This window comes from Anarhichas minor, unplaced genomic scaffold, assembly GCF_050575085.1.
Source record: "Anarhichas minor isolate MPS153535 unplaced genomic scaffold, ASM5057508v1 ptg000010l, whole genome shotgun sequence".
In the NCBI taxonomy this organism is placed as follows: domain Eukaryota; kingdom Metazoa; phylum Chordata; class Actinopteri; order Perciformes; family Anarhichadidae; genus Anarhichas; species Anarhichas minor.
In genome coordinates, this window is record NW_027466456.1 from 12,753,831 (window position 1) to 12,777,707 (window position 23,877).

Genomic DNA, 23,877 nt, shown 5'->3' on the forward strand with positions numbered 1-23,877 from the left:
TTATATCAGTGGGCAGTGAGCCTCATGTAAGAACCATTCGTACCAACAGAAGTGTTTTTGAGTGGCAGTTTTCTCACACTTTATTTAGCTTTATGTAGGAATGAAGTTTAGAAGTGGTCTGGACCTGTTCTACTATGTCTGCCTTTCTCCAAAGGGGGGGAGAGACCTTGTTTGACACAAAAATCATAATGCATTTTGAAGTTTACAAATGTTACCAAAATAAACTAAATACACAGCTACTTATCTTCAAATCAATATTATCTTCACAATAGTATCATCATCATCATGGCTGGGCAGTTGGCTGTGAGGTTCAACAGCTTTATTTTAGATTCTATGATTTTATTGGCGTCTCTCACTCTGACAGTAGCTTCTTGGTCTTTATGCGAGATAATTCATTTGAAGGCAAAATTATTTCAGTCTGGTCCAGTTTCATTTCTGCCAGCTGTGGGCAATTGCACATGACCTCCTGTATGAACATCCATCTACAGTAACTACTGTGAAAGCTGGGCACCTTCCTCAGCTGTCTAGAAGACAACCCGGTAAGGATGAATAGAAGAATATTAATTATTATTAGTATTATTTATACATATAATTAAGGGTTTCGTATTTGGCCTAATTTTAATTTAAAGTTAGTGAATGGGACTTTTAATGCTTTATTGTTTTCTGTGACTGAAGGTGTGGCAAGGTTGTGTTGTAGATCAAGTTTACTTTTGTAGAACAAGCTATTATGCATTGGTACTGTGTTATTCTTAAACTTGGAATATAGTTTGTCCAGATTAATATCCATCCAAAACTGACTGGCCTTGAGCCCCTCTCGATTTTAACCTGGATTGAGAAATAGTTACATGGATTAAACCAATAGATATTACAGTTCACATATTTCTATCCAGTGAAGGCCATGTTTGTAGTTGATTTAATTTAGTATATTATTCTAAAAGAAATTTGCTACTAGTGCAAAACAATGGGATGATGTGGGGAAAACATTCTGGCTGCAGTCTGTAATGATGAGGGTGTGGCAAACAATGTCTTTGTCAGTCCGAGAGGAAATCGAATAATTGTTCTGCCTCAACATGTATCAAGCTGTGGGAAACTTCTATTTTGTCTGTCTGAGGGGGAATAAATGTCTATATTATTTTAAAAAGTTTCTCCCTGAATCTGCGCAGAGATAACTGGAAAAAGATGCTGAACTTCCAGTGTTTGAAACAAAAGTTTGATACAGTGAAGAATATTTGTTACATTTAATGACAGCAGCTAGTGGACCAATCGATGTGTGTTTTTAACACAATACAATCACAATATTCACATACTAATATAAAGTAATTCACGTTTCCTCTGATTCACCCACTAACAGTCCAGAATAATGTGAGGAGGAAGTGATCTCTGATTCTAAGTGTAGTTTGTCATGTTATTGATTGAATGGTTCTTTAAAGTTTTTGTGGAATGGAGTTTTTTTAATTGATGATTTTAATAGTTTTATTTCATCGGTATGTTCAGTAATCAGCGTTGGTTGATAGGATAAAAGACTGTAACTTCCATGATTTTATATAGAAATTAAACCTTGAACATTGGGTGCAACCTGGATGATACATTTTTTCTCCAGTGGAATTAACCAGAGTTAATTGGTCAAGATATCCTGCATTTTTAATCATCCGTTTCTTTTTGTATTTAGACACCAAAGTGAGAAAACGTCATTCACCGTACTTTACATACTTCAGCAGTCCAACTGTCCACTATGAGCGCCTTGCTAACCAGGAGCCAGCGGAGAACGCTCCGCTCTCAGCTAGGAAGCAAGGTGCTTCTTTCATTTTTACATTAAATACTATAATTTACATAATATCAAGAAGTAAAAATAGCAATACTACAGTGAAGAAATACTCTGTTACAAGTAAAAGTCCTGCATTAAAAGTTTTACTTAAGTAAAAGTAATAACGTATGAGCATTAAAAAAATACTTAAAGGACCAAAAGTAAAAGTACTCATGCAGAGTGGCCCATTTCAGAGTAGATTTTAGTACTGAAGTTGAATTATTGATGCAGTAACGTGTTCATAACTTTCATGTTGCTGGTAAAAGGTGAAAGTAATTTTGATTTCTTCATATATTGCTGGGTTGCTTTATCTATAATAATAAATCATCATCTATTAGTTAATTAAAATGTGTATTGCTAATCTAAATCTGCAAAGTAACTAAAGCAGTCTGATGAATGTGGTGAAGTAAAAAGTACAATATTTACCTTTGGGCTGCAGTGGAGTAGAAGTCCAAGTAGAAAGTAGCATAGAAGGGCAGACGACCAGCTGAGGAGCAGTCCCTCTGGTGTAATAGGACTGAGTCAGCAGGTTTTCTGTCAACAATACGATGTAGGCTAAGAGGTCCATTGTGTGCCTAATATTGGTTGGTAGAATAGCATTAGTATCTAAACTGGCTACTGATTCACTCTGACTTTGTTTTAATCTAAAAGTATGTGTTCAGAATACAGTTGGCTAAATTAGATTATTTAGAGACAAACTTCAGTTTTATTTTGAAGGCAAGATTATTGCAGTCCGGACACTTTCAGTTTCATTTCTGGAACAACCGCGTGTCACTGTCTGCAGAGGTAACGTTACTGTTAGAGCTGGTCAGCATCCTCGACTATTTGGGGAGAAGGTAAGGCTGAAAACGTTAACATAGTAATATTATATTAAAGGTTTCATATCTTGCCAAACTTTTACATAAAGTAGTCAGTGAGATTTTCAACACTTGGTTGACTTTTGTGATTGTGATTGTGACTGTATCAGGGTTGGGACGTAAGATAGTTAATATGAACTAGTTAAAATGAAGTTCTCTTCCGATTGAAGCCACATGTGAAATAATTTACAATTTAAAAATTATTCTAAAAGAAAGTGTAAACCAGAGAAAAGCTGTCATCGCAGATGCAGTCGGTAATAATTGGGGTGTGGCAAACTATTTCTTTCTGATGTTTGTTCAAACTGTGGCCATGTTAGTCAGTCTGAGAGGAAACATTTACACTTTATATTATTCTGGGCCAGGGAAGCAAAAGAAAAAGCAGGACTTCCAGTGTTTTCGGTAAAACTCTCTTTTAAGTCTTAACTTTGATACAATGAGGAAGAATATGTTTCACCCTTGAAATACCATTTGACGTGTGTGTATTATGTTTTAGCACAATTCATCAATGACAACAGTAATAGACAATATTTTGTCATGTTATTGTTTCAATGTCATGTTACTTTGAATTCTTGAGTTCTTTAATGTTTTAGTGGACTGAAGTTTTAAAATGATTTCATCAATGGTTTTATTTTACTGATATTCATTTCTTGAAACCTTGAACATAGGGTGCTACCCACATACATCTAGTTTATCCAGGGGGATTAAAAGAAGTACATTTTTCTGGATATCCTGCATTTTAATGAAACTGTTTCTTTTTGTATTTAGACACCAAAGTGAGAAAACGTCAAAGGATCATTCATCGTACTTTACACACTTCAGCAGTCCAACTGTCCACTATGAACTCCATGCTAACCAGCAGCCAGCAGAAAACCATCTGCTCCCAGCTGGGAAGAGTGAAACTCCAGCTGCTGTACAAGGCCAGCATCCATGGCTTCACAGGCGCAGCCTTCCACCAGCGATGTGACACCCACTGTCCCACAGTGTCTGTGGGCTATAACGCTGCCGGCTATGTGTTTGGAGGCTACACCCAACAACCCTTCAGTCAGTCAGGCGGGTACGTGCATGATGACCAGGCCTTTCTTTTCACCTTCAGTGGAGAAAAGCTCCTCAAATATCCAGTTACTAACCCCGTTTATGCAGTGAAAATGATGGGTACCTGTGGTCCATATTTTGGAGAAGCGTTGGTTCTTGCCAATGGAAACCAAGCAGTAGTCTTTTCCGGTCCAGGGAATCATTACACCTTCACTGCTGCAGAGATGCATGGCAACAACCTCAACCTGACCGAGTGTGAAGTCTATGAAGTGGAGGGTAAGTTCACTATCAATATTATTATGATTTATAAAATGATTTGGGGGGCTGAGTCTAACATTTCATTGTATAAAAAAAGCTAGGCTCTCCTCACATTATAGTTATCAATGTTTATTTGGACCTTCCTCTCAAAAAAACAACAGATATACCCTCCTCCCATTATCTCAAAATAACATATTTATGCAAAACATAAATAAAAGGCGAGTATGAAACATAATTTAATCAAAAGGTGAAAATGACATCAATATAAATGAAATGTATTAGAAAACACAACACATTAAAAGGTGAATATTCAAACTTCTCTTTGCTCAAATGAATGAACCAGGTACAGCAGCAGCTCTGCAGGTACTGATGGAGTTGTGCATCTTAAAGGGACAGTTCACCCCAAAATAAAAAATGCATGTTTTTCCTCTTACCTGTAGTGCTATTTATCAATGTAGATTGTTTTGATGTCAGATGACTAGTTCTGGAGATATCGGTCATAGAGTTGTCTACCTTCTCTCAGGTATAATATACATGACAGTTGTCTTGTAGTGTTCAAAGTGCTAAAACAAAAAGACATTTGAAAAACTCGACAGCAAGTTTCTTTCCATAAATCACCTGGTTGCTCTTGATAATCCACAGACCTTGTTGTGAGCAGTTTATTGGAGGAACTGTTTTCTTTCAACCATGGTTCCGACAGAATGCGTTACTAACTAGAAAGGTGCGCTCAGTCGAGTGCAGATCTCCGCTAGGCGTGTCAAATTTCACGTACATATACCCGTTTATGACGATTGTAATCAAATTTATGTTTCCGGGTTATCAGTCCGGTCCATTCGCTTGACACCGATATTTCAGGAACGCCTGGAGGGAATTTCTACAAATTTGTCACAAATATCCACCTGGAATCGAGGATGATTGTTTAGATTTTAGAGGTCAAAGGTCAAGATCACTGTGACTTCACGTCCGTTCCATTCTTGTAAACGTTATATCTCAGGAACGCCTTGAGCAAATTTATCCACATTTGTCGCAAATTCAGACAAACATCTAATAGGATAAAATGATGAAGTGAGGACATTTTGGACAGACATGGATGTAACCTGCAACATGACTGGTTGGCGCAGGAATACAACCCAGAGGCACTAATTCTAGTCCATTTGAAACTATGACAAGATATATTGCTCAATGACGTGTATTTGGCTCTCAGATCTGATTTCTTTCTGGGCAAACTTTTCCAACTTGCGTCTGACCAATGCATTGTGATAAATATGCTTTTAAATACGATCGACATTGTGGCCTGACTGATTGAACCTTTCGTCATTGTAGTGCAGTCCAGATAAAGAACTTCCCTTTCAACTTAATGCTACAACTCCGCTAGTATTGTTGAACTCATTGGGTGATATTAATAAAATATTTTATCTGCAGACGTCAATGAAAAACAACAGGCAAAAGAATATCATTAATATCATAAAATATGCGGTGTGATATTGATACTATGTTCTGTTAAAGAAAAGAAGTTGCATAGGTGGGTAATATTTTTATAAAACTTGATAAGATCATCGTTGTTTTTGCTCTTCAACAGAACACACACAACTTGAGAGGCCTTGGAGGACTATCCCCTGGGAGTCGGAGTAAGATGAATACCGTCCTGCACAGAATAATATTAACATGCTTTAGTACAATATATGATACAGTATGACTCAAGTTCATGTGTTCCACATGCCATGACATGCAACGCTGCTACGCTTGACTTACTATACCAACTATTTTAGATTACAATGGACTCAGTGTCTCTGCATAATACTATGCAATGATACTGTTGGCCATTCGTACTGTGCTATTCAATTTAAAGCACAATTCTTGACTTATTTTCTTAATTGTATCCGCAACCATGACTGCTACCATCACAGAGGTCAACTGGTTGTGCACAAAATATCTCTTTAACAACCAGGCTAAAAAAAAACAACCTTTTCACTCAATGAAAAGTTTTTTTTGAATCTTTTCTTGTTTCTACAGGAAGAGGAAGGAGCTGATTGAGAGTATTAAGATGTACAAACCCACAGTGAGCTCTGTGTCCCAGGTTCGGGTCCTGCTTATTGGACCAGTTGGAGCTGGAAAGTCCAGCTTCTTCAATTCAATAAACTCTGTATTCAGAGGCCACGTCACCAGTCAGGCCATCTCTGGCTGCTCTACCACCAGCCTCACCACACAGGTTAGTTCCTTCCACTGATTGATTTCAAAATGAAAACCCTGCTCGGTCCCCATTTTGTGGTTTGTTACTCCATCGTATTGTTCTGGACAGTTTCGTACCTACTCTTTGAAAGCCGGGCGAGAAGGAAAACCTCTGCCAATCATCTTTTGTGATACCATGGGACTGGAGGAAAGCACTGGGGCGGGGCTTGATATCGATGACATCAGCAGCATCCTTAAAGGTCATCTACCAGACCGTTATCAGGTACAGCTTTTTGTGACATTGAGCAGGATATTGAATGTGTGAGTCATTGGTTTGGTTGTAGTTAACTCAAACTGTCCCTGTCTTTCCCCTCACCTGTATGACTCAGTTCAACCCGTCTGCTCCTCTGCATTCGGAGGTCCACAGCTATCGTAAATCTCCAGCTCTGAAGGACAAGATCCACTGTGTGGCCTACGTCTCTGATGCCTGCAAGGTGTCTATCATGCCCCAAAAGCTGGAGGAGAAGCTGGATGCTATCCGCAGAAAGGTCAACCTAATGGGTCAGTAACATGTAGTCTCACATCAATATAAGGAAGACACACTGTACTGTATACAAAGAAATGGCCCATATTTTATCAGTGCGAAAATTAGTCACGTGACAACGCAAGATGACTAGTAAACGACACAGCGTCTGTTATATAGGGAATAGTGAATGAGAAAACGAGGGAATGAGTTAAGACAAAGACATAGTAGCCAAGTAAACGTTTCAAGAAAGGTCAGTTTAAGAAATCTTTTTTTTTTTGTGCTTCAGTTTTAGAAGAAACATTTAAATTGCAACAGAAAAGTAAAGTATTTAAGAAGTGCTAGAATTGACAGCCTGACAGCATTTTGTAAATGTCCTTTCTGCTCTGTTGTTTCCAGGGATTCCTCAGCTGGTCCTGCTCACTAGAGTTGATGAAGCCTGCCCTCTGGTGACCGAGGATGTGAGAAACGTTTACAAGAGTGTCTACATTAAGGAAATGGTGAGGACTTTAGAATTTTATACAGAAGGAAAAAACTCTATAAGTTTTGTTGTACTCTAGGGTTGTAATGTGTTTTTATGTGATATATCTAGTTCAGATACGTTCAATGTACTTGATGGTGTTGAATTGAAGATGTATCAACTCTAATTTGAGAGTTTTAAGATTTTCTGCTTAAAGGCCCGAAATTGTGGGAAATCAAGTATTTTTGTACTTGAGTGAGATGACAGGTAATCAAACCGGTATATTTAATATTTTATGTCATCTGGTTTTTGTTTAAAAGTTATTTGCATTTTAATGAGTAGCCAACCAAAACAAACACCATCAATATAACATCAACTTTTCCAATGTTGAACTTACAAATTTAAACAAAATGTAGTTGTTACATCACAAACAATTCTTTGTTGTCTTTTTGTGATTCAGATGCAGGAGGTCAGCGCTCGGCTCGGTGTGCCGGTGTCCTGTGTCGTTCCAGTGAAGAATTACAGCGAGGAGTTGGAGTTGGATCAGAACTGCGACATCCTGCTGCTTAGTGCCGTCATCCAGATGCTTCGTTTCGCTGACAATTACTTTGATGAAATCAGTGACCGATTCAGCAACATTGACACCAAAGAATAGGAAGTATTGATGCATCGGATGTATTCGACTTTGTCCAACTGGAATATGATGTCCATCACAATGATCCATCTATTTACCGGCAGGTGATTCCTTGATATAGTTCGCTGTGCACTTCCTCCTCTTGAGTTTCCCAAGCACCCCTTGGAATGCTGGGACATGTAGTGCCTCCAGTATGTCCTGCAGCAGCACCTCCAGTTTCTGGTTTCAGAAACTCAGTGAGCTGATCCTCATATTGATCGTAATTATATTTTTAGAAAATGATTACTTTATAAAAAAGTGCTTCTTTCATTTTTACATTAAATACTTATAATTTACTTAATATCGTGTAATTTACAGTTTGTTTTTTCCAAATCACTTACAGGTTTTACAAATGACATAAATGCAACTAAAACTACCGTCTACTAATGTGATGATTTACACAAAAACGTTTACACATATTTTTGATTTCCCAAACACTTAAATTTTTACTTAAGTAAAAGTAATAATTTTAATACTGAAGTTGAATTATTGATGCAGTAATGTGTTCATAACTTTCATGTTGCTGGTAAAAGGTGAAAGTCATTTTGATTTCTTCATATATTGCTGGGTTGCTTTATCTATAATAATAAATCATCATCTATTAGTTAATTAAAATGTGTATTGCTAATCTAAATCTGCTAAAGCAGTCTCTAAAGCAGTCTCTAAAGCAGTCTGATGAATGTAGTGAAGTAAAAAGTACAATATTTACCTTTGGGATGCAGTGGAGTAGAAGTTCAAGTAGAAAGTAGCATTTGTGGAGAATTTCAGTATTAAAAGCATTATTAGTAGGATTTAATAACACCCCTGGTGGTGAGTAGAAGTGTCACAATAATAAATATGTTAGTCACAATATGTTTCCATATGGAATGTATTATGTTTACAAATATTCTCATTTATAGAGGATATTATATGTTACAGTATATTAACTCATTGAATGTATTAGATTATAGAAGTATAGTCACTGTAGGTATTAAAACACTGTAAGACTTGAGGGTCAGATAGGGATTCTGAGTGAGGTTTCACAGACATGCAGCAGCAAATGGAGGCGACCTTATCGATGGAGGATGGAGCCAGTGGGATGGTCAAATGCCAAAGCTGACCACGACGGAGAGGTGGAGCCAAGATGTTTTGCGAGGAGCCAAGATGTTTTGCTAAGGGATCGATAATGGGAGGGGACAGAATTCAAATGAAGCCAATCACTAATCGCCAAGGAGGGTCATTCACACATTTTATGACAGTGTCGGACACTTTCCGACTCTCAGGGGATACAAAAGAGAATGTTTTAGGGAGTTTACCTCAGATTACTGCAGCTCTCATTTTCAGCTAACTGGCCGCGCCGGACTGTGAGGAGATGCGTGTATGTGGTCTCTGCTCTCGAGAACATTACTATTGATAGTTAATTCAGTTTGTAAGTGAATTTCGTGTAGTACATTAAATATTGTTTTTAATTTTGAACCGGATTCAGCTCATTCTTTCTGCTGCGCGTGCGCAGTAAGAAGCTCGCAGCAGAAGAGTACCTGCGGCCTGCAGGCTCCTTCATCCTTTGTTCTAACCCTAACACATAGAAGGGAAATAGTTGAGTAAAGTACTGCAAAATTGTACTTTCCAAAGTAGTTAAGTACAGTACTTGAGTAAATATACTTAGTTACATCTGACATTCAGCTGCTTCGAGTTACAAACGCACTCAGTGACAATAAAGGCTCTTGAAACACTTTAAATGTATTAATGCCGGTCAGACAGTTAGTATACAGCAGACGACCAGCTGAGGAGCAGTCCTTCTGGTGTAATAGGACTGAGTCAGCAGGTTTTCTGTCAACAATACGATGTAGGCTAAGAGGTCCATTGTGTGCCTAATATTGGTTAGTAGAATAGCTTTAGTATCTAAACTGGCTACTGATTCACTCTGACTTTGTTTTAATCTAAAAGTATGTGTTCAGAATACAGTTGGCTAAATTAGATTATTTAGAGACAAACTTCAGTTTTATTTTGAAGGCAAGATTGTTGCAGTCGGACACTTTCAGTTTCATTTCTGGAACAACCGCGTGTCACTGTCTGCAGAGGTAACGTTACCGTTAGAGCTGGTCAGCATCCTCGACTATTTGGGGAGAAGGTAAGGCTGAAAACGTTAACATAGTAATATTATATTAAAGGGTTTCATATCTTGCCAAACTTTTACATAAAGTAGTCAGTGAGATTTTCAACACTCGGTTGACTTTTGTGATTGTGATTGTGACTGTATCAGGGTTGGGACATAAGATAGTTAATATGAACTAGTTAAAATGAAGCTCCCTTCCGATTGAAGCCACATGTGAAATTATTTACAATTTCAAAATGATTTTAAAAGAAAGTGGCAACCAGTGAAAAGCTGTCATCGCAGATGCAGGTGGTAATAATTGGGGTGTGGCAAACTATTTCTTTCTGATGTTTGTTCAAACTGTGGCCATGTTAGTCAGTCTGAGAGGAAACATTTACACTTTATATTATTCTGGGCCAGGGAAGCATAAGAAAAAGTGTTTTAAGTAAAACTCTTTTTTTGATTTCTTATTTTCCCAGTGAGCACCAACAATGATTTCTGGTTGAAATTCAGTCTGAACGACTTAGACCTATTTTCACCGTCTTTTCAACCGGCTAAAATGTGGTTACAGCATCAACGTGTCACAAAACACCAATTTGTTTTAAAATATTGATGGTTTGTTAAGTTGTAGGTTGAACGAGACACGATTTTGGTTACTTTAAACTTATTTCTCCAAAGTCATATTAACTGCGGTCAAGTCAGCAGACACTCAGATCTCCGTGGTCAACTCAGCAGACACTTAAATTGTAGTGCACATATACGCTGAAACTTACGGTAAACGCAACCAAACGGTTAAAGGGAAATACACCTAAATTGTGCGTAAAGTGTCTTTATTCTTTGATTTGAGGGTTGCTGGAAGTTAATAATACCTGACTGACACCTGACACCTGAGTTATATGTGCACTACAATTTAAGTGTCTGCTGAGTTGACCACGGAGATGTGAGTGTCTGCTGACTTGACAGCAGTTCATATTACGCTGGCCGGTGGAATGTGGTCTACACGGAGACGTGATTTCAACGCATTTAATGTTTCATATTATAAAACGTCGTAAATATGGAACTATAGACTGTGTGCTGTCAACAAGAAGCTCCCAGGACATCGTAATGAGAGCAGAGTCTGTCTGTATGTTCATGTAAAGTGTGTGTTTACTGCTGGAACACGCATAGGCAGGGACAGAGTGCTTCTAAAACTTTGAAACATGGGCCCAATCACAATGTCCACCCTTACCGACTCACGGACTTTGAGGCGCGCTCCCGCGAAATCCGTGGGAGTTTAGGGCTGTCCCACTAGCTGTGTCTCAATCCAGCAGCTGCATCCTTCGGAGGAGGACCCAGCCTTCGCGGTCTACGTCGGCCAAATCCTTTGAGGACTGAGGACCGCCAAGGCTGAACCGAGCGGTCTCCGAGGCTCAATCCCAATCTCCACCCTTACGGACTCACGGACTTTGAGGCGCGCTTCCGCAAAGTCCGTGAGGGTTTAGGGCTGTCCCACTGTCAAATCATCGAGTGCTTGAGGCTCTCTGGCAGACATTTTGAGCCCTTTATGAACCCTTTCCATAAATCAGCATTAGATGCAGACTTTGCCCAAGGGAATTACCCACAAATCATTGCAATGTGAGGTTAAACACAAATTCACACAGAAATCATTTACATGGATGCCTTATTTTCAATTTAAATAAATAAAAGAAAAAGGTGACAGTCACAACTGTCATCTCTGTGACAGCAACAATAACACATCAGAAGTGTATTGTCCTCTCTACTGGTTGTCTTATCAGTGAAGGATATAGGATGAGAGCTAATGTACTTGTAACCTTAAGTACAGGATGGTCAAATGGAGATATTACAAAAGGACTAATGTCTTAATTCCAAGCCATGGTTGCTGAATGTTTGTCCCCGGTAAAGAGGCCATCGTTCTCCCCCCTCAGCTCCTGGCTCCCTGTAACAAAACAAAACGTAGAGTTAGTTTTATTTCACACCACAAAACAGAATTAGCAAAATACGTGTCGTTAATCTCAACGTTTGAAACGTTACCGGACTTAAAGTGATATTTCAGGTTCACAACCTGTCTACCTGAGCTCACGTTGGTCCGTTTATGGACATAATATGAAGTATAAATCATCTGTAAAATGATCACAATCTCAGTAAGATATTAGTCATCCTCTGAGTTTTGAAAGTGAAGTTATTAAAAGTTACTTTCCAAGGCTAAATAACTATGGTCGCATGTATACGAGTCTTCGAAAACATGCGAAATGGGACACGGGGTAACCAGTGGACGCATGGAGATGTAAAAAAAAGGTAAACAAATAGTAGCTACGGCTCACGTGCGTTCAGCCAGTCGTATTAAATTTACTCAGAAACATTAAAGGATTAAAGATGGAACAAAAAAAAAACATGAAATCAGAGGATATTTATTTATTCATCAAATATTTGATTTTGTCATTGAAGCCATTTTGACAAAAACGAGTAAATATGAAATTACCTCATCTTTTTTTTATTTTTTATTCATCCCACAAAAGGGGAAATTTGTTCTCTGCATTTGACCCATCTCTACAGGGATATACAGTGGGGGCTCAGTGTCTTACTCAGGGACACTTCGGCACAGGACTCATAGCAGCCGAGGATCGGACCGCCGACCTTGCGGTTGCTGGACAACCCTCTCTACCCAATGAGCTGGAAAGAGACTGGAAAACGTTCAAATCAGGGAGTACAAAGTATGAAATAAATACCCACAATTGTACATTTATTTTTTGTCGTTTTCATGGTAACGTGATATGTTGCAGCAAAGTGCTGTCCTATTCCTATTTACACCATTTCAAGCCCTCACAGTCTCACACTCAAAGACGCTCATCAGTAAGTCCTTGGGTTCAGGGTTTGAGGCTTTAGGGGGGGACATTGGGATTGGGCCATGCACTGTTTCTGGAAACTCGGCTTGGGACTTGCGGAGCGAAGTGAACGAGCTGACGGAATAAACGTGAGGCTTCACGCAAACGACATACGGTGTAAGTACTTGAACTACTGGATTCCATTATTGCAAACCGAAATATGCACCATTAGTATAATTTTATGCTGCTCACGATGCAGGCGAGGCTGCTAGCTTGTGGCGTTAGCATGTTAGCTGGTAGTGTTAGCTTGTAGCTACAGCAGTATGGATGAACAGTAAACATAAACATGTGTGTTAGTTAATGTTGGAGACTCTATGGACTGTCGCTGTAGCCCAACGTTATAAATTAGAGATTTTAGGACATTTCACATCTAAAATACACGATGGAGAGCGAGTACACAGTTTAAATGAGGGAGTGAGTAAAACAAAGTAATGTATTAATAAGAAGACGGATTTAAACATTGTTTAGCATACAGTAATATACAAACAATTTAAAGTATATACTGTGTAATATCCAAGTCAGCATCTTTCCGTTGAAAAGACGTTTAAAAACGACTATGGTCTCCGGTGAAAAGTGAATGTTTTTCTAATACTTGGTTTATTTACAGATGTCCAACTTGAAAATATGGCAGACCTTCTGAAACCGGCTGCTGTGTGGCTTTGACAACGACATTTAAAGAAGGAAAGGGAGATTATGGTTGTATATAAAGAACATTGTTTGTTATATTTATATTGTTGCTCAATAAATACAAATTAATTGTTTCCTGTGTCGCTTGGTCTTCTTTGTCCTGTAAGTGGAAACTGTTGTGTTACTGTGATTAAGTATTTAGTTGCTACATATTGATCTGATAGCATTTCGACGTTTAAAAGACATTTAAAACACGGTGACGTTTAAAACACATTTAAAAGTGGTTCAAAAGTGAAAGTTCTTTCGCCGACTATTGGAAGACGCTGATTAAACGTTCATGTTTAGACCAGATTTCACCGGGATGTGCAATATTGGCTTTCAATTGAGAAATGTGGATGTGGTTTCTTAGTAAGCCTCTAAAATTATGATATATTAGCACAAGGACGAACAATTTTAGTATTGCAAAACCCGTTGAAATCTGGTCTAAGCGTGAACATTCAATCAACGTCTTCAAATAGTCGGTGAAAAAACTCCACTTTTGAACGTCTTTTCATTGGTGGCCATAGACGTCTTTTAAACGGAAAAATGCTCACTGGGAATGAGGAAGACTATTTTTCACTCTTGAAATATAAAATACATTGATGACAGCAGCTATTGGACCAATTGACGTGTGTATTATGTTTTAACACAATTCATCAATCGCAACAGTAATAGACTATTTTGTCACGTTATTGTTTTACGAATTCTTGAGTTCTTTAATGGTTTTATTTTAGTGATATTCATTTCTTGAAACCTTGAACATAGGGTGCTACCCACATACATCTAGTTTATCCAGGGGGATTAAAAGAAGTACATTTTTCTGGATATCCTGCATTTTAATGAAACCGTTTCTTTTTGTATTTAGACACCAAAGTGAGAAAACGTCAAAGGATCATTCATCGTACTTTACACACTTCAGCAGTCCAACTGTCCACTATGAGCTCCATGCTAACCAGCAGCCAGCAGAAAACCATCTGCTCCCAGCTGGGAACAGTTAAACTCCAGCTGCTGTACAAGGCCAGCATCCATGGCTTCACTGGCAAGGCCTTCCACAAGCGATGTGACACCCACTGTCCCACATTGTCTGTGGGCTATAACGCTGCCGGCTATGTGTTTGGAGGCTACACCCAACAACCCTTCAGTCAGTCAGGGCAGTACGTGCATGATGACCAGGCCTTTCTTTTCACCTTCAGTGGAGAAAAGCTCCTCAAATATCCTGTTACTACCCCCGCTAATGCAGTGAGAATGATAAGTACCTCTGGTCCATATTTTGGAGAAGCGTTGGCTCTTGCCAATGGAAACCAAGCAGTAGTCTATTCCAATCCAGGAAGTTATTACAACTTCACTGCTGCAGAGATGCATGGCAACGACCTCAACCTGACAGAGTGTGAAGTCTATGAAGTGGAGGGTAAGTTCACTAAACAACTAAATATTAATGCTAACCGTGTTTCAAAGGATATTGTGTGTCTTACATCAAGCACAAGGTGAGCCTGATTCAGCACTGAACCTATAAGCAAAGCATTCATCTTTTCATAAATATTTTTGTTGCACTTGGAAACAATATCCTTAAGTTCTGCCAGGATACACAATAAACAAACACCATCAATTTGGCTACCAGAAACCAGACTTATTTTTGTTGCTACAAGACATCAGGTTTGAACAGGCTCGCTCTAGTTAGGTGGCAGATAGCTGTAGTGTTCTTTTTACCACTGACTGACAAATAACCATGGTGAAAATAATTTCAGTTCAGTGTGAATATTTATTTTGTAGGGAAAAGTAAGGAAACAAACAAGGGAGTGGTTTTACTTTTAGATTGAATTACTTGATCACTTTAATTCATAACTTCAAAAAACATTTACAATGTAACAGAATTTAAATGAAATCACTGGATGGTATTAGATCATATTTTTTTTAAAGCTGTTTTTTGCTTTTCAACAGCAATCCCAGAATTTGAGAAGCCATGGAGGCCGGTGGTCTGGGAAAACGAGTAAGCTGGATGTGACAACACTTTGCATCATATAATAATACTATTACTCATTTTTAACATGTTAGTGTTCTGCTCCATGTCATACTTTACAAAAAGACTATTATAGTTGAAGATGTTTTAAAGCTGCTCTTGTTTCGTCAGGACGAGGACAGAGATGATGGAGAGTATTAAGACCTACTGCCCCGTATCCGGCTCTGTGTCCCGGGTTCGGGTCCTGCTTATTGGACCCGTTGGAGCTGGAAAGTCCAGCTTCTTCAACTCCATCAACTCTGTATTCAGAGGCCACGTCAGCAACCAGGCCATCGCCGGCTGCTCTACCAACAGCGTCACCACACAGGTTAGGCTGGTTTCAGCTATTGCAGCAACATGTATATAGTTCATATCATTGTGAAACATATCTGATCTTTCAACCACAAATAAGCAACATAATATACACCATTACTACGGTGATATGAGAAATTCTAAACATTTTTAATGATGCTAGCGGCACACAGGGTTTACATTTGTTGTTTTTAATGAACAGTCTCATCAACTATTGGATGGATGAGGTGGAATTCTGTAAAGACCTCCTCAGTATGAATTGTAATAATTCTGATGATAGCCCGACTCTTTGCTGTAGTCTAGTGCCATCATGGAGTCAGACTTTCATTTTGATTAATAACAATAAGTAATACATTTCAGCATAACTAATGTCATTCCATCAGCTTTAAAATGTACTTATTTATTGTTAAAGCGTGGTAACACGCTGTCCCGAGATGGTGAACACTAACATTGTCATTGTGAGCATGTTAGCACGCTGACGTTTCAGCATTTGGCTCAAAGCACCGCTGTGCCCAAGCACAGCCTCACAAAGCCATTAGCATGGCTGTAGACCTGTTGAGGCAGGTCTTTAATCTGGCCTGAGATCTGCCCTTAACAAAGAAAATGGAGGAAGAGTTGGTATTGTGTTCTCCGCTCAGCCCGTTTCACCAATATAAAGCATAAAAAGTACGGTTTTTAGTGCTAATGACAGAGATAATGTGTAATAAACTCCATTATTATCTGACAGTTTCGCACCTACTCAGTGAAAGCTGGACGAGGAGGAAAACCACTGCCAATCATCTTGTGTGATACCATGGGATTGGAGGAAAGCACGGGGGCGGGCCTTGATGGCGATGACATCATCAGCATTCTCAAAGGTCATCTGCCAGACACCTATCAGGTACAGCTTCTTTTTTTGTTAAATTCAGCAGGATAATAAACACAATAAGCGTTTGTTCTGTAACTCAAACCGTCCTTTTCTTTCACCTGTATGACTCAGTTCAACCCCTCAGCTCCTCTGCATTCGGAGGCCAGCGGCTATCGCAAGTCTCCAGGCCTGGAGGATCAAATCCACTGTGTGGCCTACGTCATTGATGCCTGCAAGGTCTCCATCATGCCTGCAAAGCTGGAGCAGAAGCTGGAAGCTATTCGCAGAAAACTCAACTTGATGGGTCAGTAAAAACGACATTTAAGTGGCATTACTGCATCCCCAGACCTCACTGAGAAAAATATTATCTGGGAAAAGTCATGAACTGGAACAGGTGTGGGGAGAAGCAGTACGACGGACACACGGAATAGTTGAACGAAGCTGTATTCCAGGCAGAAGACAAACAGGCAAACAGTCTCAGATCAGCTCACGTGGAGAAATCCACTCGGTGGAACGCCAATCCGTCAGGGGGAGAAGGCAGACAGAAACCAGAGGAAGCAGAGGCTATTCTCGTGGTCGGGGACAGAAGGCTGAGTCATTTACCGGGGCAGAGGCAAGGCGGAGAAGTCCAAACAGGCAGGGTTGGCAATGGGAAAACAGTCTGAGGGTAAACGCGGGAAAGTCTGGCCAAATGCGGAGAACGATCTGGCAGTGAGTGTGTGTGAGACTGGGGTTTAAATAGTAGGTGCCGCAGAGTGGGCAGGTGAGAGTGATGAGCTGATGAGGTGGGTGTGACTAACAGGTGCACTGAATGAGCTGATTAGGTGAGTGAGAGATTTCTCAATACCCAAGTTCACAAATACGGACTTGTGAACTTTTGGAGTCTGGACTTGGAGTCTGAACTCCAAGTCCAGACTCCAAGCCCAGAGAACGCAGTACGGACAATTGGAACAGCAGCTTACTTGATGACATCACCACCTCAGCTGGTCTTGCTAATGAGTTTAATCCGTTTTTTTACTGTAAAGTATTTTTACAATCAAACTAAATATGACAACACTGTTTTTTTCGTTTTCATTTAAAATAAAAAATTATATATTATTATATAAGTGTATTATATTATATACACATATATGTATACATACACTTATATGTATTTATACATACAATTTTATATATACATATATAATTATATATATATATAAATATAATTGTAATTGTATATCTATATGTATGTGGATCAGATCCGGATTGCTGTACTCTTTGCCCAGGAAAACGCGACAAGAGACATCAATACCAGCGGCAAGTTTCAAAAAGACTCGCCGAGATCAGGCAGTTCTAGGCGGGTAACATGAGCGCTGAGCCCCCGGTGCTGGTTTACTGCCGGTCCCGCTAGCAACCTCTCACATCTCCGAAATCGTCGGAGCAGATTTTTAAATCGGCTGAATCTTTACAAACCGACCACAGATTTGATGCTTAAACAACTAACTTCTCCCCTAAAAACAGCCTAAAATTACTTTCTGTGACTTAACAACAGTAGTATTTCGAAAGTTTCAACTTCCAGTTGTGTGATTTCTCCTCCGCCATTGTTTCCTGTTGCTGGTGCAAAATGCATTCTGGGATATTTGGCTGTCCCAAGTACAGACAAGTCACCTCCGATGCATCCCCTGTAAAATGGGCGGAGCTGAAGTGTGACATGAACTATACAAAAAATAATTCTCTATACACATATTTTGTTTGTTCACAAGCCATTAAAACATGTCAGGACATACAACATATTATACTAATGTCCAGAGATCACCTGTCACAAAATTATAGAAAAGCTTAAATAAAACAAAATATAAATGTGGTTTCTAATAGTATAACACAGTAGAGACACAGCATTTTAGAGATAGACACAGGATGTCTTGATTTTTTTTTTTTTTTTTTTTCAAAGTAAAAAATGATACACTATTTGAACACGTTTCTTTTTCTTTCCAGGTATTCCTCAGCTGGTCCTGCTGACTAAAGTGGATGAAGCCTGCCCTTTGGTTTCACAGGACATCAGCAACATTTATAGGAGCGGCTACGTTGAGGAAATGGTGAGATCCACTTTAAATTGAGAAAGAAAGAAAATGTGAAAAGGCTTGTTTGCAGTTTTATGTTTTTGATCCGTGTGTGAGCCACATGGTAACAAATCAGAAAATCATATTATTTAACATTTTATGTTCTTGTTATCTTATTAAGTTCTCTTGCCTTGTGTACAGTAACGGCTCAAATATACAATAATAACATTGTCACTGAATTGTAATCGGTGGTAATAACCTACAGCAACGCATACATGTAACACAATCAACCTCTCTAATGTGGTAGTAGTAGAAAAAACAAAACATGAGACTTTACTTAAATGAATGCAATTATTTGTCTTGTGGTGCAAACAACTTCCCTCATTGGCATCTTTTGTGTTGCTTTTGTGATTCAGATGCAGGAGGTCAGCGCTCGGCTCGGCGTGCCGGTCTCCTGTGTTGTTCCGGTGAAGAACTACAGCAAAGAGTTTGAGTTGGACCAGAACTGTGACATCCTACTTCTCACCGCTGTCATCCAGATGCTTCGCTCCGTTGATGGTTACTTTGAAGAGCTCAGTGACCGACTCGGCAGCATTGAAACCAAAGAAGTAACAATGTATTAAATAAGTTCCTCAAAATGACCCATCGTCCAGCAGGCCAAGATGGCTACTCCCATTCATAGCTTTGTCGTTGCACTGGATAAATGGATAAATGGATAAATGGCTGATAACAATGAGCTATTGTTAATATGAAGAAAAACATCAATATAACAGGTGATTCCAAACAGTAGTGTGCATTGCCCAGATTTAGCTTTAGCTGCTTTACATTATGCATCCTGGTTCAAAATCTTGCAGTTTTTTTTTTTTTTTCATCAAGCTTTGTAGTGAACAATCTCTTTCTTAAGAGCATTTGATGCCATGGAAACAACTTCCCAGTGTTAGCAGATACAATCATGCTTATTAGTTTGTGCTTCTAGTTTTCAGTGATAAAATGTCATGTAGAGTTTGGACACTTCCTTATGTAGATCCTTTATCATTCCTTGATCCTTTATCATTCATCATGTAATTAATTCTTTGTATGCTGGAATAGGCAAAAAACTTCTATCACGCCTTCAGTTGGTGCAGAACTCAGCAGCGGGACTTTTAACTGGTACACGCAGGCGTGAACACATTTCACCGATTTTAAAATCCCTTCATTGGCTACCTGTAGAGTACAGAATTAATTTTAAAATTGTGTTATTTGTTTAAGTGTTTAAATGGTGCCGCCCCAGTCTATCTGTATGACCTGCTGCAGCCCTATACCCCACCTCGCTCACTAAGATCTCTCAGCCAGCAGCTTTTATGACAACCCGGGCCGACCCGTCCTTCTCTGTTGCTGCCCCTAAGCTCTGGAACAACCTTCCCCTTCATGTTAGGTTGTCATCCACCTTACCAATGTTTAAAAGTCGTTTAAAAACCCATTTCTTTTCCCTGGCCTATCACCTTTGATTTTAACATGGCACTTTTGTGTGATTTGTGTCAGTTAGTCTTGATTTTAATGTCACTTACTGTTATTAATCCAGTCTTTGTTTGTATGACTGCGTATCTACTCTATGTGCAGAACTTTGGGCAACTTTTGTTGTATTTTAAAATGTGCTATACAAATACATTTTGATTGATTGATTGATTGTCAGTATTTTGTTGTTCAATAAAAGCTCAAAGTGCATGAATGAACAGAAAAACTGAAATTTATTAATGTCAGAGAGTTATTGTACAGCAAACAGTGTTGGAGTCGGACCAGCTGAGGAGCAATCCCTCTCTGTATCAGGACTCACACATCACACCTCTTATCAGACTCGCTTTTGCATCATTGAAATCAATTGAATTAGAGTGGATTATACATTGGCAGCCGTCCTCTCAGTGACAATAAGTTAAAAAATAACTATGCTCCGTGCTCAGGATAACTTTTGAACAAACGCACATTTTGAAATAGTGTTTAAAATACAGATGTTGTGTTAGTGCACATAAAAGACGGGGAGCTTTCTCCAGCTTGGCAACATCTTACATTAAACTGGTTGTACGACTTTGTACTGCAACTGTCACAGGTGTGACCAACAAGAATGATGAACAACAGGTAAGCAGGAATGTCCTGGAAATACAAAAGCCTCCTGGGATTCAATGAATCCTTCCTCTCCCGTTGCATCATATTGATGCATTTCCTTCCACAGAGCTGCTCAGTGGCCATTGAGAGAGCAGTGGTCGTACTGGGAGGCCCCGGGTTAGAAATGATAATGAGCACAGCTGTCAATAGGATCAGATGACATGGTTGTGGGTGAGGTTGGTTCAGGTCGTTGGGAGCACAGAGGAAGACCATTGGGGACGGAGCAGAGCAGAGGGGAAGCTCTTATGGCACAGCTGGAACTCAAACTGTCAGATGGCTTCCCTCTCATCAGCCAACAGCTTCCGTCATCAACAGAAAAGGCAGCCATGTGAAGAAGAAACCATTTCAACTTCAACCACTTGAGTTACAGCGCAGAACACACTTGTACATACACACATCGAAAAACACACTCGCACACAAACGAGTACACATGGGCTCGGTCAGAGTCCAAAGGCTGATTTCAGTGACAACCAGAGAATAAAGCGGGACATTTGGCACCTACACTGCAGCTCTCTGCCTGCTAACACAGCACTAGCACGCATTCATGTTAAAGCAAAACACAGACTTTTTGGCTAATCGTTGTATGTGTCCTTCATCACTGGCTGTGGTCCTCACATTTACTGTAGATAATAGCAACCAGCAATGTAATCACAACATGTTTGTAGTTATTGAATTTTATTTATTTTCTTTCAAAGTCAATAAAGCTCATGTGTTCAGTTAGAGCTTTTTAACTACATAGTACTAGTTAAAGTACTACTGGGAACTAGTAACTATACTCCTAAGTGAGACGTGCACTTGTCAAGCATACACAAATTAAAGTGTTGGCACTGAGCCACACAGCCAACTGTCCACCATGGACACAGGGGAGATATGCTGTTCTCATTGCGCAAAGAGTTAATTAAAACGTGTGTTGCGTTAACCTGACGACGGGAAAAGAAGGTGTTTGGACAGCTGTGCAAATGGCTTTAGAACTGTTTGGCAATGACGGGGAACACCGCAACTTAATCTTGTTTATTAATGTTATGCTAGGCGTTTACTTAGGGATGAATTGTGCTATGAAACGGATACTTTGAGCATACACTGTACTATACAGTTACCCAATTTATTGTGCATGTTACATGTGTGAAAGTAAGCGAGTGAGTGTGCAAAACTGCATTACAGATTGGGTGCTCACTTATGGCTGTATGCTCAAGTGACACACACTTTCTCAAAACACCTTTTATTGTTTTATACCGCCATCTACTGCCTGCTCACTCACTCACTCACTCACTACTCTTACACGGCACCCGACTGGTAGCGACCGCTAGTGATACCACAGCTGAGTGCATCTCCGACCCCCCCATCCACTGCTGCTTCATAGGCAGACAGCGTGGCGAGTTTAATTTGGGTTTGAATGAAATGTGTTTTACGGAACCTTGACGGGGGTTCGCCAGTTGTTGGTTGTATTCATTCAATCACACAACAGTGGTCAGTGCAGACACACCTGGTGGAGAGCTGCACTCTACTGAGTCTCTAGTTTTCAGTCTGTAAAGAAGAAATGCCAGAAACTCACAAGCCCGGACATCTCCAACTATACTGACCGTTTGCCGACACCAGAGACAATTTGGTCACTTTAAAACAACTAGATTGACGGACACATTTAAAAACATTTTCAAAACTCAACATTTACAACTGAGGTCAATATGTAGCTGGTACATATGCACCTCACATTATCACAGAAGATGTGTGCCATTGTTTTATAGTAATTACAACTGAATCATCATCAAAAATATGAAAAGACGGAACGGAGTCAGAAAGGGAAAAGAGACACTTTCTGTTGTGATCATAGCTGTTAAAAAAAAAAGATGACTGGACGTTAGAAATCTGCATGTAGTGAAACACAAAAAAAGTGAATTAAAGACGTACAGGCAAGAGCTGGAACTGGAACTAAAGTTTCTTTAGAGTGCTCTTGCACACCGCGAGTCGTTTCAACCCAGATAAAGACAGGAGGGACATTAGGATCTCTGCAGGTTGTCACTTTGGTTCGTCAGCATTTAGATTCGACCGACTCGATCACACACTGTGCTTACGTCAACATCTAGAGAGATGACATTCAAAATCCAAACGGTAAAAAATAAAAATAAAAAAATTAACAAAAGAACTTCTCATTGTGTTTTTTTTCTTCTCTTAAAGAACTGTACAAGATTATTACAAAAATCAATAATTAGTTATACATATTTATATGACAACATTGTTTACGTTATATTACTATAAAGAAATACAACCTTTTGTGTCGACCTTTAAGACTGAATGCAGTATTCCTTTTTTCAGAGTTTTTGCTGCGATGAAGACGGTGAATGTAGATCACTAATATTTCTATTCGGCACACTTATAATATCTCTGCGTCTGGAGCTCTATCACTATCACTGAAATATTGTTCAAATTGTGAGACTGAATGTTGCTACCTAAAACATAATCTCGTACATATAAATTGACAATAACTGCAGTAGCATTATCTGGTCACAAGGTGGAGCTAAATGATTCACCTGCATGAAGGACGCCATCGTATGTGTTAATTCAGCTCTCCTATAATGAGATCTCAACAAAACAGTGTCAGCAACGACTGAACATAAAATAAAATTTTAAAAAACCACACTGAACTTTGAATTCAGTGGTCGTCAAGCCTCACTGATTAATGCACCGTCTCCTGTCACATTACCAGTGAAGGAGAAACAGTTTGGGAAAGACAGGTGGCAGGTCAAGTCCTCCGCCCGTTTCCTCCTCATGCGTTCAGATATATGCAGTCCAAGTAGCCGGTGAGCTCTGCTGTGCCAGCGGCTGGGGAAAAAGGAATACTGCATTTCTCTGCTGCTTGTTTCTTCAACTTGTGTTCCTCAGCTCTAATGTGCATCCTGCAGGGGAATGAGCGATGGAGGGAGGGTCCTCTAGGCAGGGCCGTCCTTTGGAGAGGAGGGGGTCTGGGATGTGGAGCTGGAGGAAGAAGAGGAAGAGCTCTTCAGGGAGCCCAGAGTCTTGCTGAACCACGAGTTCTTGGCCGCCTGGATCTCGTTCATCAGTACTCCCCGCTGGTGCTCGAGCTCCTGCAAATGCACAAGAGGACCAGAGAGGAGTTGGCAGGAGGCGGACTGAGGAGCTCATCTAAA

At 39.6% G+C, this 23,877-nt stretch overlaps 3 protein-coding genes across 10 annotated transcripts in view; 2 read left to right on the plus strand and 1 right to left on the minus strand.

Moving 5' to 3' along the window:
- Window positions 1-117: 117 nt before the first annotated feature.
- Window positions 118-9,231, plus strand: LOC142946748 (interferon-induced protein 44-like). Of its 2 annotated transcripts, none has more exons than XM_076088233.1 (8): window positions 118-1,792; window positions 3,427-3,969; window positions 5,531-5,579; window positions 5,965-6,160; window positions 6,251-6,403; window positions 6,510-6,681; window positions 7,043-7,143; window positions 7,564-9,231. In XM_076088233.1, exons 2-8 carry the CDS (start codon window positions 3,498-3,500, stop codon window positions 7,756-7,758), a joined length of 1,338 nt encoding a protein of 445 aa, XP_075944348.1. In that variant the 5' UTR covers window positions 118-1,792; window positions 3,427-3,497; the 3' UTR covers window positions 7,759-9,231. The 2 variants fall into 2 exon arrangements, with proteins under 2 accessions (XP_075944348.1, XP_075944347.1); XM_076088232.1 differs by lacking the exon at window positions 118-1,792 and adding an exon at window positions 2,504-2,640.
- A 560-nt stretch (window positions 9,232-9,791) lies between these two features.
- Window positions 9,792-20,315, plus strand: LOC142946751 (interferon-induced protein 44-like). 3 transcript variants are annotated; one of them, XM_076088242.1, is made up of 9 exons: window positions 9,792-9,886; window positions 12,404-12,561; window positions 14,264-14,806; window positions 15,337-15,385; window positions 15,527-15,722; window positions 16,434-16,586; window positions 16,686-16,857; window positions 18,531-18,631; window positions 19,012-20,315. In XM_076088242.1, exons 2-9 carry the CDS (start codon window positions 12,516-12,518, stop codon window positions 19,216-19,218), a joined length of 1,467 nt encoding a protein of 488 aa, XP_075944357.1. In that variant the 5' UTR covers window positions 9,792-9,886; window positions 12,404-12,515; the 3' UTR covers window positions 19,219-20,315. The 3 variants fall into 3 exon arrangements, with proteins under 3 accessions (XP_075944357.1, XP_075944359.1, XP_075944358.1); XM_076088243.1 differs by having other exon boundaries at window positions 9,808-9,886; window positions 12,367-12,561; XM_076088244.1 differs by lacking the exon at window positions 12,404-12,561 and having other exon boundaries at window positions 9,806-9,886.
- rabgap1l (RAB GTPase activating protein 1-like) overlaps window positions 20,304-23,877 on the minus strand; it is a 102,169-nt gene continuing 98,595 nt past the window's right edge. For all 5 annotated transcript variants that reach the window (XM_076088238.1, XM_076088237.1, XM_076088240.1 and 2 more), the window contains one exon: window positions 20,304-23,814. In XM_076088238.1, the coding sequence (XP_075944353.1) occupies window positions 23,659-23,814 (156 nt within the window). In that variant the 3' untranslated portion in view covers window positions 20,304-23,658. The remainder of the gene's footprint in view (window positions 23,815-23,877) is intronic.